Genomic DNA, 27,411 nt, shown 5'->3' with positions numbered 1-27,411 from the left:
GTCTGTAATTGCTAACAGCTTCCCCAAAATGGCTGTCTCTCTGCAATGTCTTCACTACACATTTTCTGTCAACAGATTTATAACAGCCTCACTGTCACTTCAAATTACACATGAAGTCTTCTTTTCACAGTCCATTTCCTTTCTTACCATTATGCTGCAGCTGCCAATTCCAAAGACTCAAATCAATTCAATTCCTCTGCTTCCATGTTCATATCCTGGCAAGCTGGTGTCTCAAAACTTGACTCTTCACTCTACTTGGCTACTGTTCTCTACTGCTCTATGCTACCAAATGCTTCTTTATAATCACTTTGCATGAACCCCATAGAAAACATCGTCTTCTATTGTCCAGTATTGTTTTAGGCATGTCTACCGCACCATTGCATGGCAAAAGTCACACTGAAGATCAAATAGAAAACAGCCTCTCTACTATTGAGGTACCTTTACCATAGGCACATCTTTGCCAAGTCCTTGCCTAGCAATGGGTATACATGTCACAGTATGAACGAACATGTGGTTTAACTGCCTACATCTGTCCATTAGTTATCTCAGGCAGTAATACAGTCCAGAATCAGTTGCTTCAAAGTTTATCCAGGACATCTACTATCCTGACTGGCTTTCTCATGGTTTATCTTTAGCCCCTCCAGCAAAATGTTGGGATAATATCTTAAATGAGGCCATGACAACTTCAGTATCACATCCTCTCCAGTTCATCATCATTCACCATAATCCAAGCGATCATTCAACACGATATAGTCCAAGTTACAGATAGCATCATTATATAAACAATAAAGTAAAAAAAGTAAAGCTATCCCTGTACCAGGCCATGAAGGCCCATAGGGTTGTGAGACACTGAGGCTCCCACACTATCTACACAATTGGCTCACAGATGGCGGTAAGGTTGTCAGCCTTACGTGCCAGCCGAGCTTTACTCCCCAGGAAAATTACTTAATTAATTCCTGGTACTCATTTCTGTTAGATGCTGAGTCAACCCCAGGGCCATAGTGCAGCTGGAAGGATTAGGTCAATTGAAAAAAATCCAATGACCTCATCAGGACTTGAACCCGCGACCTTCCGACTTGTAGCACAGCCTGTACCATATGCAGTAATGTTACACCTGTATACACTGAGTCACCTGTAATATTGCTGATGTAAACATCTGTCCTAGTGAAGTAATTTTGCTCATCTCTGGTTAACACATAACCCATATTCTTTCAGAGGCTATATTAGGAACAAAACCATCTCATACACAGGCAAATATGGCTGGTACAGTCTGAAGTACAAGATGTTTCTGACTGTAGTACATGGACAAGAAACTGAATCTATTCAAATGAAACTAACAACACAATTCTAAAACTGCATGTACATGCCCAAACCTTATTCATTTTAAGGCAGCAGTCTTTTAGGATATGAAATAATTTTCTAACAACATCCTAAAAATGAAGCCAGCACATTCCTTCAGAATGTTAGCAATCTTGTACTAAGTTACCAAGCAGGGCCGCACCATAGCTCAAGCGGTTAGTCGCTGGCTTCCCACCATGGCGGCCCAGGTTCAATTCCAGGTCTGGTCAAGTGGGATTTGTGGTGGACAAAGTGGCGCTGTGGCAGGTTTTCTCCGAGTACTTTGGTTTCCCCTGCCAATCTTCATTCCACCAATTGCTCCACAATCACCCTCAGCTATCATCTGGGGCTGGTACAATAGGTCAGAAGTGGCCACAGTACAAGGGACTTAGTCCCACCCTACTAGCAATGAAAAAAAGTTACCAAGCAAGTTGGCTCAAGCGGTAATCCTTCTCACTTGCATTCACATGGTACTCTGTTTCAATCTCAGCTAGGACTGTCCTGAGGCCATGAGCACTTCCTTCTATATTTTTTCAATTCACGGTTAGCAGTCATTCAATTGTTAAACACTGAGACTGAGTTACTGACAGTATCATTAAGTGAACTAAAAATAAATAAATAAATTCTACGACCAACGTCAGGACATATCCCAGAAGACTGCAAACTTAATATACACTATAGAGAGGATCTCAAATCTTATCAGTCTTATATAAAAACATAATTCTGTACATACCTGTGGGCTATATCAGTATCATTGAGAGCTTGGTGATGGTAAACGAGCTTTAGACGGTGTTCTGTGGCAGAAACCAGACCAAACTTACTATGCTTGTTCTCACTACGATATATATTTGTGTTGCAATAAAGTTCCAGTAATACAGTAACCTGAAAGGAAAAGACAGCATGTGTAACAGTGTTTGGGTGAAATGCAACTCAGATACCAACGAGCAAACAAAATAAAAATTTATATTAAATTTCTCATCTGGTATTCAGAAATCTGGGAGGGTCAGAAACACATTTATTTTTAAACTGGCACGTTGGCAGCAGTTGATGAACAGTTTAATGGCTAACCACTCTGTTTCTCCTTTTTACTTTTGGTTATTTACTCCTGTCCTGTTTTATAAAAGATGTGTCTGAAAGGCAAGTAGGAAGCCCAGTGACTGAAGTAAAAGTAAAGTTGTCCCTGTGCTCAACAAATTAAGCACTATGCCATGAAGATGCATGGGGGAATGGATGTATAGATCCACATTTTCTTGACCTTGGCACTTGTTGGAGGTGAATGGTCAGCTTCACACCCTAGCCGCTTTACTCCTGGGGAAAGAGCCCCCAGTATCCATTGGATAGGAGGTTGGGTGGACCCCAGAGCCAGTCTGGACAATTTGGAGAAGAGAATATTGTTGACCCTACCAGGACTTGAACTCTGACCCCTCAGTCGTCCAGCCTGTAGCCAGTCACTATACTGACAAGCATTTTGTGGTAAGTATAAGGAAGGTACAGTTACTTATAAAATTAAAGAAGGGCTGCATGAAATGATTAATTGCTTTTGGTAGGTGAACCTACCATCTATGATCTTACAAAACAGAATGAACATTTGCTTAAATTTTATGTTGACAGTGAGGTAGTGAAATTAATGGATGTTTGCAAAAATGTAAACCCAGCAAAGACTGCTGATGTGGACAAGGCAGCACTGAAGCGAAACGTTTCCACTTGATCGCTCCAGTGTCACAGGCCAAGCTAGAGTAATGGATGAGCAATTTGGCCTACAACCAGATATCCATAAGATCTAGAAATTCAGCTCACCTCGGGACCCAAACTCCACAGATTAAGAGGACCAGTACCTCTATGACAGCCTAAATAAATCACTATCAGGAAACACAAATACATTAATCTCAAGAACAGAATGCTTAGAATAACACAATAAGGAACAAAGGCAAGTGTGTAAATTTCGTTCAGATTTGCAAACAGTATAAACAGGCCACCATCCAACATGTATCTACATTCTGCAATTATGTCCTATCCTGTTTCCCAGTATTCCCTGGCGACTCTTTTTAAGATAGCTTACCTTCCACAGAGGCTCGACAATGCACTGGTCTGCAGACGATACCAGATCACCAGCTCTTGTTTCTATCCTGAATCTTGGATCACTAACATCTAAGTAGCGAACATGGCACTGCTGCAGAACTGTTGAAGGCAGGAAAGAAGCAATACTGTTTATGAACTGACTCTTTCTTAGGCAAATCTCTTTCCATTCTTCTGTGCCAGGGATCGCAAATGATGCAAATGTTTCACTGATCCACCTGTAATAAAAAGGACAGTAAGATACCCAGAGGATGGAAGGAGCTTAGAATGATTTGCAGTAAATATTCTGTGCAATGGACTAGTTTCCTGAAATTAAATGTTCTTATAGCAATGACTAAGATGAATACTACATTTGCAGATGTGACTCCATGTAGTCCAACAGTTTGGATGAATGTGCTGCCTACATCTTCAAGGCCATAAAGTAATTACTCTTTAGTCAAAGAGTGACTATTCTTTGATCAAAGAATAACAACTCTTCAACCAACTGGCCATGAAGATGCAGGCAGTACATTTCTGTGAAATGTTGGTAAACTTCTACCAGACTACATGGCATCATATTCCAGGAGACAGCATTCTTCAAGTTTCCTGAAAATAAGAAGAACATTCCAAATCACTTGCACTAAGGCGTCATACACATCTGTAAATGTTATTAAATTAATTACGGAGATGATTTCTTATCAGCAAGACTGACGACATTAAGGTAATGTGCCAAACCCTGGTTCTTGGTATAGAAGTTGTACAGACTCACTCAAGCCATAGGAATATTGTATTTCTGTGTCGTAGTGTGTGTGAACAACTTATTATTGGTTCCAACATCACAGTTCATGTATGAATTTTATATATTATTTTACATCATATTTCATCTCTTTATGGCCTTCATAAGGCAAAATATTTACACTGACTCTATACTTTGTTGGTGCTTTCCCCTACATTGGCAAGTATTTACAACTGGGAGAGATCCATACATGTCATTTGTCAATGTTAATGCCAATGTATTGAATTAGATGCAAAACATTAAAATACTAAATTATTAAAATGTTTCATTTGTTGTGGTGTTATTAAACAATGTTTATTTCTGGATCACTGTAGAGGTGTCTCCTCTCCAGTGCCAATATATAAAACTATATGTTAAAGTACTCTATTACTTCAACTAGAAAACGCAAATTTTTCACATTTTTCCCCACTGAAAAACTGAGGTGCACTTCAAATTCGAGGTATTATTTACCAGTTGCAAACTGTCCACGGGGTAGCCTGGAGATAACAAAAAATAAACTCATTTTGAGTAGTCATCAAGCCACATCATCACCCTGACATTTAAATGCTGAGTCGACCCATAACTTTCAGTTTAGTCATTGCATGACATTCTCATCGTTCAGGTGTGTTCAGTTTTCTATCTGTTTTTACCCACAGAAAAGCGTTTTACATATGATGCCACATTCAAAAGAAAAGTTATTCTGTGCACTGAAAAGACAGGTAATCGTGCAGCTAGCAGAAAGCATACAGCAGGTGAGGTATGTGTTCGTCAGTGGCGAAGTTTAAAAACAAAATTGTTTTCATATCTGACAAATAGAAGGTCTTTTTCTGGACCAAGGAAAGGGAGAAATTCAAAGATTGATGCCTCTGTTCTAGAGTATTTCAAACATTTATGAAATAAAGGATTACCTGTAACTAGGGAGGCCTTAATATCAAAAGCAAACGAAAGTCCTAGTAATAATAATATATCTTTCAAGGGTAGTCGTGTATGGTGTCAAAAGTTCATGAAGAGAGAAAGTTTATCAATACAATGAAGGACAAAAATTACTCAAAAACTTCCTTTAGAATTTGAAACTAAACTCATTGAATTTTGGCTTTTTGTTATTGGGCTACACTGAAAAAATAAGTAGTATTCTCTAAGTCAAATCAGCAATGCAGACAAAAATGCAGTTTTTTTCAACATGCCTCACAATTATACCTTAAGTTTCAAAGGGAAAAACAAGTGGCAATGAAAACCACAAGCTACGAAAAGTTACATATTATCGTCAGACTGTGAATAACTGCAAATGACAATAAATGACTGTAATACATGATATTAAACAGAAAGACACTGCCAGAAGAAAATTTTTGCAAAGATGTAATAGTTCAGGCCCACAAAATTCTTGGACGACATTAGAGTTAATGGAAGACTGGCACGGATATGTATGGGAATGTTGCCCTGGTGCATTATCAAAGCTTGGAATGGATGCATTTTGTGGCCATGTCTCTGATAGAATCAGAAATGATAAGGAACAAAAACACCAAGCTAGCGATAATTCTTAGTGGCATGACAAGTCACTTACAACCACTTTATGTGTCAATTAACAAACCATTCAAGCATTTGTCCATGCCTGGCTGAATAAAGACAATCATATATTGACATCTTGTGGCAAAATAGAAAGAGCATCAATGGAGTGGGGTGGAGTAGATATGAAAAGCTTGGAGAAAAGTGCCAGTCAATACTATTCCAAAATCATCTTTAAAGCGCCCTTTGTCTAATGTGGAAGATGGGACACAAGATGACATTCTTTGGGATGGCAGCAAACAAAGTGGTGAGGGTGCATAATCTTCAGAAAATGAAAGTGCGACTGAAGGATCATTGCACGGACTTTCTGATTAAATAAAAAAGATAGACAGGAACTGCATGTAGTGAAAATTTTAAATTTCCATTTCATGCTGGTATATTTTCCCTTACTTTTCACTTCAAAAGCATTCTAAGTATGTTATATGAAGTGATGTATTCTAAATAAACTCAATAAAATAAACACACCTTCCTAATTTTTTCATAAAACCCTCATTTAGAAATTGGATGAGCTTTAATTTGAGGGCGGCTTATATTCAAAGTAGTACTGTATTAAAATATCAATGTTTTTATGGTTGTGGACGATGTTATTGAATAGTGTTGTTTTGTGATCACAGCAGAAGTGGTTTTCTCTTGCATGATCTTGTGTAGGTTTCTAGTGTTATGTGTTCCACACGACATGTGGGCGTTGTGCAAGTTTTTATGATTTTGTATCTCTTGTAGGTTGATCCTGCTGTGGAAGGAGTTATGTTTGAATGAATAGATACGTAAAACTACTGAAAGCCTGTTATACTTGGTAGCTCCAGGATTTAATACAAGGATTTATCAGAACTGTCAATGAAAACAAGGTAACACATTGTCATGGCAAGTAAAGTTAAGGAAGTACACTTACTTCTTAGCTTCTGACACTTTAACATGAATTCTGTTCATCTCTTCATCCTCTGAATCACTCTCCTTTTCACACTGTTCACCGGTGATAAATATCCTCAATGGCAGGGAATAATAGTCAACTCCACGTGTCTCATTTGTAGTGGAATCAACATAAAGTGTGAAGAGATTCGGATAGAATAAACCATTACATTCCAAATGCCTTTTCAGGATAACTTGGCCATTGTTGGGATCGACGTGAAGTATTCGATGAACAAAGGCAGCGCTGCGGTGGGTACTGATCTTGTAATGTCTGTTCCTGCTGACAAAATGTTTTATTTACAAAAAATTCACAAAAGCAATGACAATGTTAATATGACTGATGTTATTCAAGCAATATAAGTAAGAAACAGTCATTACATATTGCACCTAAATGTCTGATTTGATAAATTTTACAGATCTACTTTTTGATTCTTCTTGATACAAGGTTAAAACAGTCTTGTAGGAGGTTACTGATGTTTCAGCAGAACATATTGCCTCCAACAATGCTGATGGAAGTATGTTCGTATGAAATACAGGCTGTTACAAGCTAGCAGATCATGGCCTTCATAGCTTTCACTGAGAACCTCAAATCTAATATGAAAGTGATACCTCAGCCCCACCAGTTCTAAACATAAAAGATAAAGCTATCCCTCTAACAGGCTCGCAGGGTTGTGAGATATTGAGGCTAGCACATTTTCTAGACAATCAACTCACAGATGACAGTGAGGTCGTCAGCTTTATGCGCCAGCCGCGCTTTACTACCCAGGAAAATTCTTTAATTAATTCCTGGCACTCATTTCTGATAGAGACTGAGTCAAACCCAAGGCCACAGTGCAGTTGGAAGGATTAGTTCAACTGAAAAATCCCGTGACCTCATTGGGAACTGAATCCACGACCTTCCAGCTTGTAACATTTTGCCTCAACCAACTATGCTACCACATGGCCCCTGGAGGCCCATGGTGTTTTGAGACGTCAAGGTTCCAACATTTTTTTAGATGTTCGGCTCACAGATGGCAGTGAGTCTGTCAGCCTTATGCCCTTTACCCCCAAAAAGATTCCTGGTATATGACGAAACATTACTTCACCTACCTTCCAAGTCGTGGTAATGTGGAATTGAACACCACATGACCAGGTGGTTCATCCTCTGTTACGATGATCAGATATGCAAATCCATGTCCAATGAGAGTCAGAACAACTACTGCTGCAACAATTGTGGAGATGGGAGTGGTTGATGGATACCAGCAAAATGAAGAAAATCGCTTTGATGAGGAATGCATTCTACGCTGCTGGGTGTGAGGTATTTTAGGTAATAAATAATTGGGTAACTATTTCATGTCAACTAATACAGCATCAGTATCACTGGTGTTTTGGTCTACCTTCCTCTTCTGAAAGGTACCAGAAGGGCACTTGAGAACTCTCTGAATGAAGCCATCTCTACTATGCCTGGAAAAAAAAAAAAAAAAGAAAACATATTTCACAGTATCTGTCATTCATCTGCATGTCTACTTGCTCAGCTTTTCACCTCAGACAAATCTGACTATTTCTCCCTCCCATACCATACTTAAAAAGAATAAAATCTTATGAATATTATTTCAATCTCCTGCCATACGAAAGGAAGAGGAAAATCTGAAAGTCAGAGTAACCTACTTCTGACAGATACACAATACAGCCTCTCAAATCCATGTTTACTATTATTTTCCACATGTTATATTTAAAGGCATCAGATGATACAATGTTCTGAATATCTGGTGTCAGAATCTCCACACGTTAAGTGAGTCCCTTGTTACCAAGGCATAGCACATCCTCAAGTTGTGAATGGAGGGCAGCATCAAATATATTCAATAAGCTGTTGCAGATAGTCAAAAAGGGGTGGGCCTCCAACTTGGGGTTGGGCATGGAGTTCACAACTCCCTGCCATAAAAATTCATTATGAAATGCTACACAGGGCTTGGACTCGAAAGAATTCTCTGTTGAGGTTGGAGGAAACTGCACAGTTAGGAGCTTCGTAACTTGTACTCTTCACCAAACATAATAAGAATGATCGAGTCACAAAGGATGAGATGGACGCGGCATGTAGCCCACATAAGAAGAGGAATGCATATAGGGTTTCAGTTGGAAAACCAGAAGGAAAGAGGCCAGCAGGAAGACCAAGACATAGGTGGGAGGGTAATAGTACAAGACATTCTGGCAAGAACCAATTGTCTGCTTTTCTTTGATAGGACATGGACTGTGAGTAAAACAACACATCCATCTGTTGAAGGTGACGCTGGAAGTTTCCCACCTCAAAGTTATATATATATACACACACACACACACACAAGACAATAAAATATGGTTCTGAGTCCTGCAGGACTCAGAACCAAGAATGACTATGTTGGCAGAGCCCAGCAGCAATTTACCTGACCCAACCTGACAGCAAAGGCCATCAGATAGTAAACTATAATCTTGGAACCAAGAATTACTGTGCTGGCAAGGGCCAGCAGCAATTTAGCAGTCAGTCAGAGGGGAAGGTGAACTCATTAAGATCCCTTTCATTTTTTCAAAATAAGGAAAGTAGGCTAAAAATGAATCTTAGATAAACAGGATGGGGTGGTACAGACTTGATTCATCTGGCTCAGGATAGGAAAGAGTGGATGGCTGTTGTGAACGTAGTAATGAACCTTCAGGTTCCATGTTATGTTGGGACATTCTTGAGTAATTCAGCAACTGGTGGCTTTTCAAGAGTGGCTAAGCTCTGTGGAGCTCATTAGTTAGTTGGTCAGAATCTCCTCTGAGACAAGGTCCTGCAGTTCCATCCAACTGCTATTTTTACAACTAGCTCCCTAATATCTTCATTAATACTGTCCTCCAACCTCAATAACCACCTTCCAAGAATCAAATAATTTCAACTATTCAAACGATTTTAAAAGATATTTTTCTTTTGTGTGGAAAGACATTTCACATCAGGCATAATGTCAATATATATATATTACAAATCTGAATGACATTAGAATTTATTTTCAACTGTTTATCATCCACCACATGACATCAGGATTTAGAAATTTAATCCTTTTATAATTTGTCACTGCACTACATATTTTGGCCTACTCGGCCATCATCAGGTGTGCTGAAATTCATCAGAACTCAACGACATAAATGTCATAATCAGGGCCCGGATTTTGATGACCTGAAAATATTTAAAAATGACCTATAAAATGACCGAAAAAATCCAGAAAAATTACCTAAAATATGACCCAAAAATGTAATATGCAGGGCCCGGATTTTGATGACCTGAAAATATTAAAAAAAGACCTATAAAATGACCGAAAAAATCCAGAAAAACGACCTAAAGGAGAAAAGAAAGAACACTTCGCTTCCATGTTATTCACATTTCAGAAAACATATGAAGAAAAATTCCCTAAAATGGCCAAAAATGACAAGAAATACCCTTAAAAGTTCAAAAATTTACCAAAAAATTACCCCAAAAATGAAAAAATGACCTTAAACCTAAAAAATGTCAAGAAAAGTGACAAAAAATTACCTATAAAATTTACATTTCTGTAACCAGCAGCTCATATCCGAGATTTATATATTTAAGAGCATCGCATAGGAAACATGGAAAAAAAGATGACATGTCATCAAAATCCGGGCCCTGGTCATAATAAAAGTAAATGGTAAGGGGAAGGGGGGATAGTAAGGTAAAGTTGCCCCTGTGCTTAACTAATTATGCACTATGACAAGAAGGCATATGGGGGAGTGGATTTATAGATCCACATTTTCTTGATCTCAGTGCTAGTTGGAGGTGAGTGGTTAGCTTCAAGCCCCAGCCGCTTTAACCTCAGGGAAAGAGCCCCCGGTACCAATTGGATAGGAGGCTGGGTGGGGCCCACGCCGGTCTGGACGATATGGAGCAGAGAGAATTCTTGACACTACTGGGACTCAAATTCCAACCTGTCGTCCAGCCTGTAGCCAGTTGCTACTATCCCAGTTCCTGGGGGGGGGGATAGAAGTTTCTGAAACTGATGATGTGACTCTCAAAAATATCACATAAATGAGAAAATGTTCTGTATCAGAGTTCTTTTCAAGGCTAGTGGGGTGGGACTAAGTCCCTTGCACTGCGGCCACTTCTGGCCTATTGTACCCGCTCCAGATGATAGGTGAGGGTGATTGTGGAGCAATTGGTGGAATGAAGATTGGCAGGGGAAACCGAAGTACTTGGAGGAAACCTGCCCCAGTGCCACTTTGTCCACCACAAATCCCACGCGGGCCACCGCGGTGGGAAGCCAGAGACTAACCGCTTGAGCTATTGCGCGGCCTTGTATCAGAGTTAGAAAAAATGAAGACATATGCACATATCATGAACTAAACATAAATGAAAGCTCCTAATAAATTTCTGGAATTAAAGCTGTGCAAATACATATTATTAAGGTAAGGTAAAAAGGTAACATTGTCCCTGTGCCTAATTAATTAAGCCCCACGCCATGAAGACTTGTGGGGGAATGGAGGTATAGCTCCACCATTCTTGACGTTGGTGCTAGGAGGAGGTTGGCAAATACATGTTATTAGCATATTCTACTTTTATTTGCATATTTATGTATTTCCACACATTTTTTGTTGCATCTTATTTCATTTAATAATGCTTTATCAAGTAAATTGCATACGGCGTCAAACGATGCGTTGATGCCGAATTTTCAACTAGAAAAACAGTGGAAGGGGGCGGTTGTTTGTCTGCAGGTTCTATCCCAAAATTTGACAAAGGAGACCGAGAGATCTACGTAAATTCTCGGGGTACCGTAATGTCATCGGGCCAAGATTCGAACCCAAGACCCACTGCAGAAGAAGCAACACCGGACATACTAACTCACGCAACGCGATGTTCAGTAAATACAGACTGATTCAAGGGTACAAGTTGGTTATTATGAAAAAATGTCCGCATCTCACATTAAAATCCCAACAAATACAAGCCCTTCAAACGATGTTTGAAAGGATGATTTATTTGTTCATAACTGAGAGCGCCAACCACACGTTCAGCGACCGAACCGGAAACAGAGAACATAAACAATGTGGAAAATCACGAAACAGTTATTACACGGCACGCGTTTCATTTTGCCGATACCTTCAACACAGTGTTCATTTTCCAGCTTCCAACTCTTTGTGAGCACATAATTATACCCATACTTAAATCCCAAAAATGTACATCTTCTGAAAAAACCACGCCGTACTTTCATCCAAGACATCGAAGTTACCCAAAGGTTGATGTACGCAAGTGCACTGGTATAGAGAAAAACACAAACAAAAGACAGACTAACAGACGGCTGGACAAACTCGCCAAGTAAAAATCGATGGCCTTCAACTCATCCTTGCCTTGCCGTTCCAGCCACTGCATTCTCCCCCCAGCATAACATTCTTGTGTTACTGGACCGGTCAATTCAAATTCAACTGAATAATCTAGATATGATTGTTACCGCTACAACTATTTCTGTTTTCCAACAAACGCAATCTGGCATGAGGTGACACCACGTGACTCGAAAGTTCACTGTCACTTTTGAATCCCTGTATCACATCGCGTAACAGTCAGGCACGAGAGTGTTATAAATGCCATTTAAATTAAATACGGCAATAATTATACTGTACATAAAATAAACGTACGCGATATCTTATAAACTAAGTAAAAGTAAATGTATCCTCTTAACAGGCTGTGGAGGCCCATAGGGTTGTGAGATGTTGAGGCTCCCACATTTTCTGGACAATCGGCTCACAGATAGCGGTAAGGCTGTCAGCCTTACGCGCCGGCAGCCCTTAACCCCCAGGAATATTCGCAATATCTTATTCTTGGTTTATTTAACGACGTTTTAAATATATGAAATTAAGCCTATATTGCGTCGAACGATAGGATGAACAGGGAAAAATTAATTCTGATAGATGTGGAAGGAAGCGGCCGTGGCCTGATTTAAGGTTGTGTCCAGGCATTTGAAGGACTGGGTGAAACAATGAAAATCTTCAGTCAGAACAGCTACCCTCTGTACTGATATGTGCACACTGAAAGCTTCTAAATACGTGGCGGGAATGCGTCTGTACGAGACATCGAATTATATGACCACGTGTTAAGACTGGGCAGTCGGCGTACTTGCTGTAGAATAATACCCAATAATGGAAAAATACATGTTTCGAGGAGCTCTTCTAAACAAGCATTATTCACTGAAATGGCGACAGAGAGACTTGTAAGATTTTAGGTTCTGGCAGCGATCATTATGCAGAGCTATGTCTTCTTGGATATAACGCCATTTAGCCCGTTGAAAGTCAATGGATGTTTCAGAGGAAGAAGTCGCCTCCACTTTCAGGGATGAAGAATTAGCTAGAGAAAAGACCAGCATGAAGAAAGCAATAAGCAAGCAGAAGACACCTCTTGGCAGACGGACTTGCTGACAGATGGACAGATCCACGGGCTCTACCTAAAAAAACAACACAAATGCAAGAAAATACGAGAACATGGTCCACATCACGAGTGGAATTCGAACCCACGATCTCGGTGTTAGAGCAATGGAAGACAGTACGGGCCTTCGACAGCTCGCATTAAAAAAATATATGAAGAAGAAAATACCAAATACGTAAGGAAAAAAATTATATTCGATTAGTGCGCAGTGCATTAGACTCCTTATGAAAGTGTTACCTGAAGATGGCCTTATATGGCCGAAACATGTAGCACTGTGATAATGTATATATATTCTAATATTTCAATAACATTTTATATATTTAACGCTCATTGTATGGACTAAATGTGAATTATTTTTATTAATTTGTTGCATTATAGACGGAAAAATAAGACTATTAGTGATACTTCCACACAACAGGATGCTCAAATAGAATATTAAAATAGTACTATACAATAACATACACAACAAATGTTCGGTTTTCGATAACATGTATGAAATAAGCGGATTAAATTAGGAAATCTGATGACAGAAATTAACAAAAATTTGTTTTTTCTTCACCACGCGGTTGTTTTATTTTTTATCTCTCTCTATACATACGAAGGTAAATATCTCTTAGGTATATATATATATAATTACGCTATTTAAATTAAAATAAATTTTATTCACTACTAAACAATTGTGTAAGGCAGGGATAGCTCAGTCGGTATAGCGACGGGCTACGGGCTGGACGGCCGGGGTTCGATACCCAGTAGGAACAAGATTTTTCTCCTCTCCACGGCATCCAGACTGGCTATGGTGCCCACCTAGCCTCCTATCTAATGACTGAAGCGGCCGGGGCGTGAAGCTGACCACTGACCTCCATCTATTGCCGAGGTAAGAATGCTGGAGCTATACCTCTAGTCCCACATACGTCTTCATGGTAAAGTAAAAAGTAAAACTGTCCCTGTAACAGGCCCTGAAGGCCCATAGGATTCTGAGATGTTGAGGCTCCCATATTATCAAGACAATCAGCTCAAAGATGGTGGTAAGGTTGTCAGCCTTACGCGCCAGCCGCGCTTTACCCCCTAGGAAAATTATTTAATTAATTCCTGGTACTCATTTCTGTTAGAGGCTGAGTCGACCCCAGGGCCATAGTGCGGCTGGAAGGCTTAGGTCAATTGAAAAAATTCCAATGACCTCTTCGGGAACTGAACCCGCGACCTTCCGGCTTGTAGCATAGTGCCTCAACCAACTACGCTACCGCGTGGCTCACGTCTTCATGGTATAGTACTTTATTAATTAAGCACAGGGACAACTTTACCTAACGAGACATTATATTCTCACGTTATGACTGATAACAAGAACACTAAGAAAACATACAGGCTGTGCCATAGCTCAAGAGGTTAGTCGCTGGCTTTCCACCGTGGCGGCCCGGGTTCGATCCCGGGTCTGGTCAAGTGGGATTTGTGGTGGACAAAGTGGGGCTGGGGCAGGTTTTCTCAGAGTACTTCAGTTTCCCCTGCCAATCTTCATTCCACCAACTGCTCTACAATCACCCTCACCTATCATCAGGGGCTGGTACAATAGGCCAGAATTGGCTGCAGTGCAAGGGGCTTAGTACCACCCCACTAGTAATAAAAAAAACACATACAACAGTGAGATAAAATTACATTGTTTGGGTTGAAAATTCATTGTAAAAAACAACTGCCGTGCTATAGCTCAGACGATTAGGCACCGGCTTACCACCGCGGCAACCCGAGTTTGATCCAAGATCAAGTCACGTTGGACCTGTGGTGAACAGAGAGGCACTGGGGCAGGGATTTCTCCGAGTACTTCGGTTTCCCCTATCAGTTTTCATTCGAAATGTTCCATATGCATTAATCATCCTACGTAGAGTTAATACTGACAGCGTCGTTAAATAACCAACCTGAAACCTGAAATACACAAAAGCATGACGTAATACAAAATTTCTGTGTCCAAATCTGGAATCGGCATATGAGAATTAATCTAAAAGATTTATTTTCCTTTTTACGTTACTCGTAGTAACCATGCTAGCCGATCACAATGGCCGCGCGGTGTAAGGCATGAACTGTTTTCGCTCGCTCGGACGTTGGGATCGAATCCCAATCGCGCCATAGATGTTTGTGTGCGTTTATTCTGTATTTGTGTTGTTCTCTGTGTAATTTTTTTTTAATTCGTATAGTGGGTGGTGGAGTCCAACTGTGTCCACTCTCGGCACGGCGGCCACTGATTGACCTATTGTACCTGCCCCGGGTGATTATGATGGAAAATTTGGCGGAATGAAGATTGGTAGGGGAAACCGAAGTACTTGGAGAAAACCCGCCCCAGCGCTACTTTGTCCACTACAAATCACACTTGACCAAAGCCCGAGATCGAACCCTCGGCCGCCGCAGTGGGAAGCCGGCAACTAACCGCTTGAGCTATGGCGCGGCCCCTGTTCTCTGTGTAAGGCCCCCCATATACACACAGTTTGGCCTTCCGATCGACCTTACAAGCAAAACTGTGACAGTTTACCCCCTCCCTTTCCTCCCAATACACGCGCAGATAAAGCGGCAGGCTTCATGCTACAATCACGGTCTTCCAGCTTGTAATGTTGAGCCACACACGTCACGTGCTACGGTCCTGCAGGCAGAACTGACGGGTTTCCCACAGGCCAACAGTCCAATCGATTGGCCGGCCGGCCACACCACACACGTCAGTTTTGCCTTTCAGTCTTCAACTGTGCAGGCCGAACTGGAGGCCAAACTGTGTGTATGGGGGGCCTAAGTAGCGTCCTTACGACGGGCTGATCCCCGTCCAAGGAGTCCTACCGACTGTGTACGGATTAAGAAACTGAAAAAGAAAACGGACAAGGTCCAACAAAGAGCCGTAGAGCCATAGATAGTAATTTTGTTGACAGGTACAACATCAAAACAGTTCCACCTGATGCTTTCCGAAGTGTGGGGTTCTGTGAACTGCAGGTCGGGCGGGAAGAGAGGTAACAGGTAGGCTGTGTGGAGGGAGGAGGATGGCATGTAAGGGGAGGGCGAAGATTATACATTATACAACGAGGAAGAAAGGCTAAAAAGGGGCGGAAATTAAATGAACTGCAAGAAAAATGAAGAGCATGGTACAAGGACAGAAGAAACCAGTTTCTTGATTGTTGTATTCTAGCTTATACACATATACACAGCTACATTTTCATGTTCTCAGCTACAAGCCAGGCATGGCTGACTCTCCCTCTCTCATTTATGGACCTGAGCCCTTCTTGAGAAGCAGCCAATTGTTCAGCTACTCAAGAACTTCCCAGCATGGTTCATTACCGTGTTCACAAGAGCCCTGGTAAGTAACTGATTGGTCAATATAAAAATTAAAGACCATCTCAATTTTCAAATTTAGACCAATCAGAGGTCAACATTTGCGAATAAACGCAATATGAGTGTTCAAAACGTCAAAATGTATGGCTTCCAAAAATCAGTCAGTCTGTTTCCAGTTCTTAAAGGGATGGACGTAGAAACTTCATCTCTGCAAAGCAGTCGCGTTTAAGGGGTACCTTTCTGCTGATCATTTAAAGTTAAATTCCATTTTCCCGCCTCTCCGTTCATCGGATCGCGATCTTATTTCGGAATTTCGATATTCAACTACCGACGCATCTCCACACAGAGTTTTCATCCAAATCAATCCAAATTAGGTTTTCAAAGCATATAGACGTGAATTGTGCCTTAAGGTTTCAAACTGTGAAAATCCAACCGCTGCTTTTAAGCAAATTTTAAGTAGTGTATGGTGATCTGTAAACGCGCGCCAGTATCAGGAAAGCAATATATGGTGACTGAGTAATCATCAAGGCAGTGTTCCATTTCTCTATGCACGCAAGACCCGATACACCTCGAGACAGATAATCTGTTCATAGGGACATGACTGGATCCATGATATGTATGCAGTGGCCGTCTTTTAGTGCACTCAGTTTCACCTGTTACTTCACGACATGTTTCGGCAACATAGTACCATCATCAGGTGCCCTAATTACGCTAATCCATTGCATTGTTTGCCTTTATATATCTTTATAAAATTATTTAAAAAGTATTTAAAAAGTGCGTATTTGTCAACTATAATAAATTTACACACACTAAAACTTGTTAAGATTATTCATCTTATGTGTCCTGATTAAAACTTGCTTGTGGTTCTTCCACTATGGGGGTCGTTTTTGTTATATTCTGTGTAAACCTGCAACGTGAAAAAGGTACTTATTATTACTTTCGGCTTCTATCTGTTATGTGTTGTATTATACTGTTTAGTACTCACCGTGTCTTGTATGTGACATCACACACACTGTAGACTACTCGGGACGAGCAGCCTAAAGGAGGGAACAAAGTGACATGACACTTGAAAGCCGTGATAATTGAGCAAGACGAGACATCTGTTGCTAGGCAACGGATTGGTAAACACGCTTCTTAGAAAACGAATACACATACAATAGAAGGACCGTTAGAAACTGTTTTCTACGCAGTCAGTGCCAAGACTATATAAGGAAGTGGGCCACTAACGTGTGAAAGCGGGGTTCGAATACCTCCACCGTAGTCCTGCGAATTGTAGAAGGTGACGAAAAAGGAATCCAGTTTTGAGAGTTAAAACTGTGCCACTCTGTAACTTGAGGATATAAATTCAGGGACCTGGACCTCCAGGTTGGGGAAAACCTCGAGTGTGAGACTGTAAAATATGGTCATGAGTCCCATGGGACTTGGACCCGAGAATGACTGCGCTAGCGATAGGGCTTGACACCAAGAGCGTCGGTTTTAACGTAACTCTGACTTGGACTTAAGAGAGAATCTTGAGACGGCAGGTAGAAGAGTAGGAGTCTGATGTGAGATGGCAGTCAGCCTGCAAGGACGTGAGTCCAGGAGCAGAGGAACGTCCACCTTTCTGTTTGCTTATCCGTTTGTGTCTCTCTGTATATCACCCTTAATTGTTGTCAGTAGCAGTACATCACCTTGTTGTGTGTACCCCTCTTCGTTTTCTATGCGGTCCGTGACGTATCAAAAGGAAGGTAGGCGATTAGTTCGTCCCCGAACTTGCGTTTATTATAACATCGTCTTACTGCCTGTGTCATTGTGTGCCTCTTTAATTTCTTGTTTTCTATCCGGTCCGTGTAGGGAAGTAGGGGACTGTTTCTTCCCAGAACTTCTTATACGGGGTGTCCGGAAGAAAGGTATCCAAAATAAAAAAATTATATCTCGGAAATTGTCATACACGTGTCCGGTTTATGTCACCGGAATGGAAAACTCTGAAAGTTTTCTTTTTCATGCTCGGCGTATGCGTATGCGCCTCCACATTTCTGCCACCATGTTAGGAATCACCTGAACACAGAGATGGCTGGGAGATATATCGGCAGAATTATTTTATTTTGGATACCTTTTATTTTGCCACTCTGTATGTAACCCATCCGTAAATATGGATTGATCACTACCTTCTACAATAATAAGGGCTTAAAACAGTCTATGAGACTCGAGAACCACAGTTTGGCTACGAATGGTGTAGACACGATTCATATGCAACACCATTCACAAGTCAGCAAGCACATCTACACAACACTGTAACTGCAAAGGTCCTGACTCAAACATTACGACAGTATGCATGAGCAAACAAAATTCGAGACACATTTTCAAAAACACCCGGTGAGACACGATAACATTTAGTTGCGAAGGAAGGTTAACATCGTTCTGGAACTCCGTGCGCACAGTGGCGCAAAACGCTTTGCCTTTGAAAGTTTAACCTCGTTGCAACAGAACTTCGTTACACAATTGCAAACAGGTCTGGAAGGTTGCTCTACTGACTGGAGCGGTACTGTGCTTTAACCCATGCACGTAACGGACATCGCGATTGGTCCAGTTCTTACACGAAACAGACACTGCAGACGACGAGGACAGCTATTACAGCTCCTGATTTCTGCGACGATTGCAATGCGAACCATTCCAGAAACAAACAGAGCATTAAGGAATTTGATTCCCCCATAGGCTAAGAGCCGGGATAGCTCAACCAGTATAGCGACCAACTATGAGCTGAACGGCCGGTGTTCGATTCACCGCAGAGGCACGAGATTTCTCTGTGCTCCACAGTGGTCAGACCGGCTCTGGAACCCACACAGTCTCCCATGCAATAGATACCGGTGGCAAAGCGCCCGGGGCGTGAAGCTGACCACTCATCTTCCTTCATCTAGTGCCGAGATCAAGAATGGTGGAGTTATACCTCCACTCAACCCTCATACGTCTTCATGGCGTTCGTAAAGCTATCCCTGTAACACGCCATGAAGGCCAATAAGGTTGTGAGACGTCGAGGCTCCCACATTTTCTAGATAATCGGATCACATATGGCGGTGAATTTGTCAGCCTTATGCGCCGGCCACCCATTAGCCCTAGGAAGATTCCTGGTACACATTTCTGTTAGAGGCTGAGTCGACCCCAGGACCACAGTGCGGACGGAAGTACTGAGTCAATTAGAACATGCAATGACCTCATCAGGAGTGGAATCCATGACCTTGGGGCTCGTAACATAGTGTCTCAACCAACTACGCTACCGCGTGCCCCCTTAACTAAAATTCTATACAATCCCTAAAGTGGTACAGAACCCTCCCATCTCATTAAGCTTAATTTCATCACCATAGTAATACATCATTAATCACGAAGCAAGGAGCCGGGATAGAGCAGTCGATATAGCGACTGCTACGGGCTGGACTACCTAGGAGTTAGAGTTCGAGTCCCCGGCTCTGGGGGCCACCCCGCCTCCTATCCAATGGATACGGGGAGCTCTTTTCCCGGAGGTAAAGCGGCAGGGGCGTGAAGCTAACCACTCACCTCCAACTAGTACGGAGGTCAAGAAAATGTGGACCTATACATCCACTCTCCCATACGCCTTCATGGCGTAGTGCTTAATTAATTAAGAACAGGTAGAACTTTAGCTTTTAATCATGTAGATCCTTACTGTGTAAATTTTATCCAGTCTGTTGTATTTCCGGTTACGTCCGTTTACCTTATCAGTATTCATTCTACAACAGTGTTTCCCAACCGCCGGGCCACGGCCCGGTAATTATACCGGGCCCTCGTCTTATATAAAAAGAATTTACCGGGCCGCGGTCTCATAAAGGTTTTGAACCACGGCTGTACAACAAACGCCCCACTTCTCTCATGTCGGCTGGGATCAATACTTAGGACATTTACGGCCTAAGTGCCAAGATACTCAGTCTCACCGCACCCTTAGAATAAACAAACGTCGCTCTGTCACTTCCTGGCTAAGGGTAGAATCATTCTTCTCAGTAACATCAGTTGTATAAAGGCGCAGTAAATCCCTGAGCGCAATTAAATTTCCACGTAAAAACTTAGTCCACCGAACCTAATTACAGAAGAGAAAAATAAATGTCATCAATAAAGGAAAATTAATCGCAACAGGAGGCGAGCTCGCTGTTTGCTGTCTTCTTCCTCGGGTTATTCTTCGATTCTCCAATACGTCGGCAACCTCCTACAGGACTGCACGGTATCACATCCCAGAAGCCAGTACACTTCATACTGTCATGTAGTAGAGTGTGACTATAGACGGGGTTTTAGATAACACTTGACCACTTACACACACTACTCGGAACTACAAGCAATTAGTGCCATTGCTGACCTACACTCTTTACAAATCACTACACGCTAAGACTTCTCCAGCTTGCTGTGTCTTCACTAGATGCTTCCTGATAACGGCTTCTAACAATGACTATTTCTCTGCTTCCGTGCTCCAGTCCCGTACAGAACTGACTTGCTTCAGAAATTGTGTTAGAGAGAGAGGAAAGAAAGTGGGGGAGGGTAGTGATAGGGAACAAATGGTAGTGTAGTTGGTTGCGGTACTATGCTACATGCCCGAAAGTCACGGGTTCGATTCCCGATGAGGTAATTGTATTTTTCAATTCACCTAATCCTTCCAGTTGCACTATGGTCCTGGCGACGACTCAGCCTCTAACAGAAATGAGTACCAAGAATCTTCCTGGGGTGTAAAGGGTGGCCGGAGCATAAGGCTGACAACCTCACCGCCATCTGTGAGCCGACTGTCTAGAGAAAATATGGGAGCCTCGGTGTCTCACAACCCTATTGGCCTTCAGGGTCTGTTACAGGGATAGCATTACCTTCTTTTTGCCAGGCGTATTTATAACAACGCTACTGAACTGGCCTATGTTATTCTGGAGAATCCACGCAAGAAAGTTCGGCCCTGTTTGCAACACATCTTTGAGGTTGTGACGTGTGCCGTTACGCCATCAGAATTAGATAGTTGCTAGATTCTGAAGAATTGTCTTCTGGTATGTGACGCCGTGTATTCCGGTACAGGTTTACTGACATTTCGGAGGAGCATAGTGTACCCTGTGCCCTCCTCCGAAACACTGGTAAACTCCTACCGGAATACACGGCGTCACATAACAAAAGATGGTACTGTTCATAGCGACCGCTGTGAGAACCTCAAAATGTCAGTTACTAGGATCTGGTTCAACGCATGACGGGAACCAAGGAGGTCCGTACCAGAGATCTCGTTGAACATATGGGCCTCTTCTTCGGCAAGGTTGCCAACTGAAGGCATGACGTACAGAACTGTTCATCGGCAATGTTGCCAACTGAAGGCATGACGTACGGAACTTTTCATCGGCAATGTTGCCAACTCAAGGTATGACGTACGCAACTTTTCTTCTTAGCAAGGTTGCCAGCTCAAGGTACGACGTACGGAACTTTTCTTCGGCAAGGTTGCCAACTCAAGGTATGACGTATGGTCGAAAATGCCTTACACCGCTTTACATTGTCACGGTGATCACAATATTCTCATGACAGTCTGCTTCCTTGGCAGCAAGCAAGCACGCAAAGAGTTAACACAGACGCTGTAGCAACATCGAGCGGGTCAAATCCGGTTGCAGCGTTCCGTTATGTAAATTGAGAAACCACAAACTGACGACTCAACGTTCTGTTCTACGGTCTGCCATTGTGTTGCGACTCTTCCATAACAAGCTGTAAATAAATATAATGCAAAAGTTTGTGACGATGGTACACTGGTACAAACAATATGTTTCTGGACACTATCCAGCATCAAGTTTTTATTTAAAACACACACAACATTTCGGAGATTGGATTCTGTCTCCAGCTTCAGGTAAAACCTACTCAGTTTGGCCCAATCGATAGAGCTAGTCCCTATCTCGGGACACCTGTACCAACATGATTGGGGATAAAAGCCAAGCGGAGCACAAACCAGCTACGAGAGCTAAGAAAACACATTAAAACATTAAGGCCTCATACATGTGGAATTTTTAATATGTTAACGTTTTCTCTTAGCTTTCGCAGATGGTTTGTGCTGTATTTGGTTTGTATACCTTATCTTGTGTTGGTACAAGTGTCCAGAGTTAGGGACTAGCTCTATCTACTGGGACCAACTGAGTAGGTTCCGCCTGAAGACGGAGTCCAGTCTCCGAAACGTTGAGTTTTAAATAAAACCAGGGCGATGGATAGGGTCCAGAAACATAATGTTTGTATTAAATTCTTAAAAACTCCATTTATACCACCAGAACGCCAAACGATGTACTGTAGAGTGGTCCCCTCCGAAAAGTGACATTTAATTCTTACCACATACGGGACAGAATGACAAAATACTACTTCTGACACGAAGCTCAGTCTGTATAGCAAAGGCCTACATGCTGGATGGCCGGGAATGCAAGATTTTTCTCTTCTCCACAGCGTTCAGACCGGCTCTAGGGTCAATCCATCCTCCTATCCAATGGGCACCAGGGCGCTCCTTCCCTGAGAGTGAAGTTACCGGAGCGTGAAGCTGACCACTCAACCTCCACAAATGCCGAACTTAAGAATGGTGGCGCTATACCTCCACTCCGCCGATGGCAGTGGCTGTGCGGTCTAAGGCATGAACTGTCTTCGGTCGCTTGAACGTTGGGTTCATGGGTTCGAATCCCACGCAAGGCATGGATGTCTGTGTGTTTATTTTGTTTGTGCTGTCCTGTGTAGCGGCCTTGCGATGGGTTGATCCTCCGTCCAAGGAACCCTGCCTCTGTGTAAGAAAGATTACGAAACTGAAGACGAGTTCATGGCCCAACAAAGGGCTGTAGAGCCATTGATTAACGAATTTGGGGCACACGGTAGCATAGTTGGTTGAGGCACTATGCTACAAGCCGGAAGGTCGCGGATTCAAGTCCAGATGAGGTAACTGGATTTTTTTTTTCAGTTGACCTAATCCTTCCAGCCGCACTATGGCCCTAGGGTCGACTCAGCCTTTAACAGAAATGAGTACCAGGAATATTCTTGGGGGTTAAAGGGCGGCCGGCGCGTAGGGCCGACAACCTTGTCGTCATCTATGAGCCAATTGTCTAGAAAATGTGGGAACCTCAACATCTCACAACCCTATGGGCTCCACGGCCTGTTACAGGGATAGCTTTACTTAACCTCACTGCCATCTGTGAACCGATTGCCTAGAAAATGTGGGAGCCTCAACGTCTCACACCCTATGGGCCTCTACGGCCTGTTACAGGGATAGCTTTACTTAACCTCACCGCCATCTGTGAGCCGATTGTCTACAGAATGTGGGAGCCTCGACGTCTCACAACCCTTATGGATCTCCATGGCCTACTACAGGGATAGCTTTACTTTTACTTTTTTTTATGAACACCTCCACTCCACATGCCTGTTCGTGGCGTGATGGTTAATTAACTGCCCACGGGGACAGACTTACCCGCACGACTAAGCGGCCTTTGGATAGACAGAAAGAAGTTATCTTCTGCTCAGTATGGTTGGAGTCGGTGGATATCATGAGGACCTCAGTCTGTATTGGTTCTGGGTCTGACATTACATTCAGGGATCTCTCTGTAGTGTCCTAACAAGATCAGGGGAGGGGACACAATGGACCCCGCAGCGTTTCGAGTGCTTGGGGTGACCGAACTGGTTGTCTCCCCAAGTCAGTAGCAGTACCAAGCAAAATGAATGACGGATACATCAACTTCTGCTCTGATGCGGCCTTAATTTATTGGGAGGAAATATAAATACCACAAAGAAAGAAAAAAAAAAACCTATCGGATGTTACTAAGGAGGTTTGTCTAGAAGTAAACACATGTCCACGTCTGTTAATGTCTCGTCACCAAAATATATGGAGGGAAGGTCATGACATAAGTATGGCTAAGAGATCCTTCGAAAATTCTGGATATGCTTACCGTCCTTCAGTCCACAATCTTCTGTCTTCCTGTCTGCCATCTAAGAACGTAAAGTTTAAAACATAAAAATAAAAAACTATAAATTTGTCTGTTGTTTTGTAGAAGGGCTCAGCTCCATAAGTAATCAAGTAGTAAGTAAGTAAGTAAGTAAGTAAGTAAGAAAGTTGTTTTGTATAGGTGTGAAATTTGGTCTCTCACATTCTCCCTCTTTGATATAAAATAAAGACACTTGTTGTCATGGAAACTTCTTTTAACGAGCCGTTGTCTATCAATGGATTATTTCGTCACAGTATTCTTTCTTCCGTGACATTATACTGTCGTTATGTCCCGTACTGCTCACTTCGAATTTATTACCATTTTTTCATGAAAGAACGGGTTGGTGTAGCGGTAATGCCCTCGATTTATATTCAGAGAGCTGATCGGTAAAAAAAATCTCTGGCCGTTCCTCGAGGAACTTGGCGCCAAGGCGAACTGATTGGTGGTAAACCGCCAGTCGTGAAGTGACTTTTACTTGAAACGCGACTTACACACTAGCTACCCTGACTGAGATTCTGCCAGTTTTCATTAGTCCCTCCAGCATATGCTGGGATAGTATCTGGATTATACCGCGATCACTTCCTCCTAAATCCTTTCCAACTTATCATTCATCTAGCATTCGACGCTACATACTAACACCGTACTTTTTTTCGATTATCACACCAACGATATACACACATGGGGCACGCGGTAGCGTAGTTGGTTGAGGCACTGTGCTACAAGCCGGAAGGTCGCGGGTTCCGATGAGGTCATTGGATTTTTCAATCTACCTAATCCTCCCAGCCGCACTATGGGCCTGGGATCGACTCAGCCTCTAACAGAAATGAGTACCAGAAATCTTACTGGGAGTAAAGGGAGGCCGGCGCATAAGGCTGACAACCTCACCGCCATCTGTGAGCCGATTTTCTAGAAAATGTGGGAGCCTCGACGTCTCACAACCCTATGGGCCTCCACGGCCTGTTACAGGGACAGCTTTACCTTCTTACCTTTATGATATACATACATAAACCTCTATGAACTACTACGTAAGCAATTCTGTGTAAGTGCGTGCTTGCGTGCGTGTCTCTGTTACGATAACGTTAAGTCATATGTAGCCAGCCTGCGTCTTAAAGCTGCTCATTACCACGTGCATATTTATATGAATACATAAACTTATACCTGTATCATATGCGAGTATATTTACCTTCCTTCGCAATGTAATCCTGTTTATGTATGTATGTACTTACGTATTTATATACGTGAATGTGCATGTTATGATAACAATTCATCATACATGGTCAGCTTCGACCATATACATAAATTAAAGTTATCTGTGTATTTAACTATGAGCATGAAGACATATGAGGGAGTGGAGGTACAGTTCCACCATTTCTGACCTCTTTCATGAAGTGGTCAATTTCATATTCCGGCCGCATTGTCTCCGGGGATACCCACTGGATAGGAGGTTGAGTGGACCCCAGAGTCAGTCTGGACGTTATGACGAAAAGAAAGTCTTGCCCCTGCCAGGAACCGAACCCCGGCCGTCCAGCATGCATATATCTTCGCAACAACGTGTGCAATCATGTGTATGTACATGTAATAACGACACACAGGACGTCAGTTTGCGCCTCTCACCTCACGACTATTCCCCTAAGAGCGACAGACGACAGGCAGACGCTCACTGCTGGGTGTCACTAATTATCAGTACGACGCTAATATTAACATACCCGAAAGGGGTAAGAGGGACAGAAGTACAGAGAAAGGGGCTGACGTGATGTGTCACGTGCGTCGTATTGATCCACCACCCACTAGCGCCCTCACATCCCCTTTTGATAGGCAGGGTGCTGGGGTACAGTGGTTAACGTGGGGGCAGAAAGCAAGGGATATCCTCAACCCTCTATAATGGGGGAAGCATGAAATTGCAAGCCGGTGTTTCCCCTGTGTGACCGTAGTGAAAACATACTAGGCTCCGCTTCTGGCCTGGCACACTGTATACAAACACATGAAAGCACGGCGGTCAGCGAGCGATCACAGTGGCCGCGCGGTCACGTACGAGTCTGGCTCGCGAGTCCGGCTCGGCTAGGAGCCGGGCTCGGATTAATTTCGCCATACACGTATGAGCGTGGCTACCCACACACGGATGAGTTTGGCTCATTGGAACCCGAGCCGAGTCGGATTCGCGAACCAGACACGTACGTGTATGGGTCCCTTAAGGCATGAACCGTCTTCACTCGCTCCAACGCTGGGATCATGGGCTCGAATCCCACTCAAAGCATGGGATGTCTGTGTGCGTTTATTCTGTGCGTAGGTAGCGGCCTTGCGACGGGCTGATCCCCCGTCCAAGGAGTACAACTGAATGTGTATAAGATTAAGAAACTGAAAAAGCGACCAATCCCCAACAAAGGGCTGTAGAAACATAAATAAATAGCGTTCAGGGGAAGGAAGTGTAAATTACATAATTAATAATTCGAAGAATTCTTCCCTTATCATAAACAAACAATATATTCACACGCGCCGGTCACGGTCACCGAGCGGTCTAGGGCACGTACTGTTTTCACTCGTTCGGAAGCCGGGATCGTGGGTTCGAATCCCACACAAGGCACGGATGTTTCGTGTATGTTTATTCTGTTTATGTTGTCCTGTGTTTAGGTAGATGCCTTGTAACGAGCTGATCACTCGTCCAAGGAGTCCTACCGTCTGCAAATGATCAAAACGAAAAAAAAAAACTCGACACCGTAAGGTATAAGAGGAATGGATTAAGCAAGTAAATATTCACACGCAATTCACCGACAGGCAATAAATGAATACTGAATATGCCTACAGAATGATTGGATAAACAGTCAATATTCAGGCTTCAATCAATGTTCAAATGCTATTACACACAATAAATAAAAACTGTATAACAAAAAAGACTGCTCGCTCGTCCGTGAACTATTATTACATCTTAGTGGAAAGTGTTAATGCTCGAAAATTCGTTGCTAATATAAACTGAAATTGCGTAAAAACAATAATCAATCCACCTCTTAGAAGGCCCCCGACATTAAGGGAGGAACGCAAACTGAGGGTGTTTCAGAACAGGGTGTTTAGAATATTTGGACCAAAGAGAGACGAAGTGATAGGAGAGTGGAGAAAAATGCATAATAAGAAGCTTC

At 42.5% G+C, this 27,411-nt stretch overlaps 1 protein-coding gene across 2 annotated transcripts in view; it reads right to left on the bottom strand.

Annotated features, from left to right (window-relative positions):
* LOC111862522 (protocadherin-like wing polarity protein stan) overlaps positions 1–27,411 on the bottom strand; it is a 150,907-nt gene that overhangs the window by 116,030 nt on the left and 7,466 nt on the right. For both annotated transcript variants that reach the window (XM_033750700.1, XM_033750699.1), the window contains exons 2-5: positions 7,727–8,080; positions 6,621–6,917; positions 3,398–3,632; positions 2,072–2,220 (exon numbers count right to left, since the gene is read on the bottom strand). In XM_033750700.1, the coding sequence (XP_033606591.1) occupies positions 2,072–2,220; positions 3,398–3,632; positions 6,621–6,917; positions 7,727–7,914 (869 nt within the window). In that variant the 5' untranslated portion in view covers positions 7,915–8,080. The remainder of the gene's footprint in view (positions 1–2,071; positions 2,221–3,397; positions 3,633–6,620; positions 6,918–7,726; positions 8,081–27,411) is intronic.

The sequence above is a fragment of the Cryptotermes secundus genome, unplaced genomic scaffold, assembly GCF_002891405.2.
Source record: "Cryptotermes secundus unplaced genomic scaffold, Csec_1.0 scaffold1084, whole genome shotgun sequence".
Classification (NCBI taxonomy): Eukaryota; Metazoa; Arthropoda; class Insecta; order Blattodea; family Kalotermitidae; genus Cryptotermes; species Cryptotermes secundus.
The sequence above is the reverse complement of the archived record's forward strand: the minus strand, read 5'-3'. Positions and strand labels throughout refer to the sequence as shown.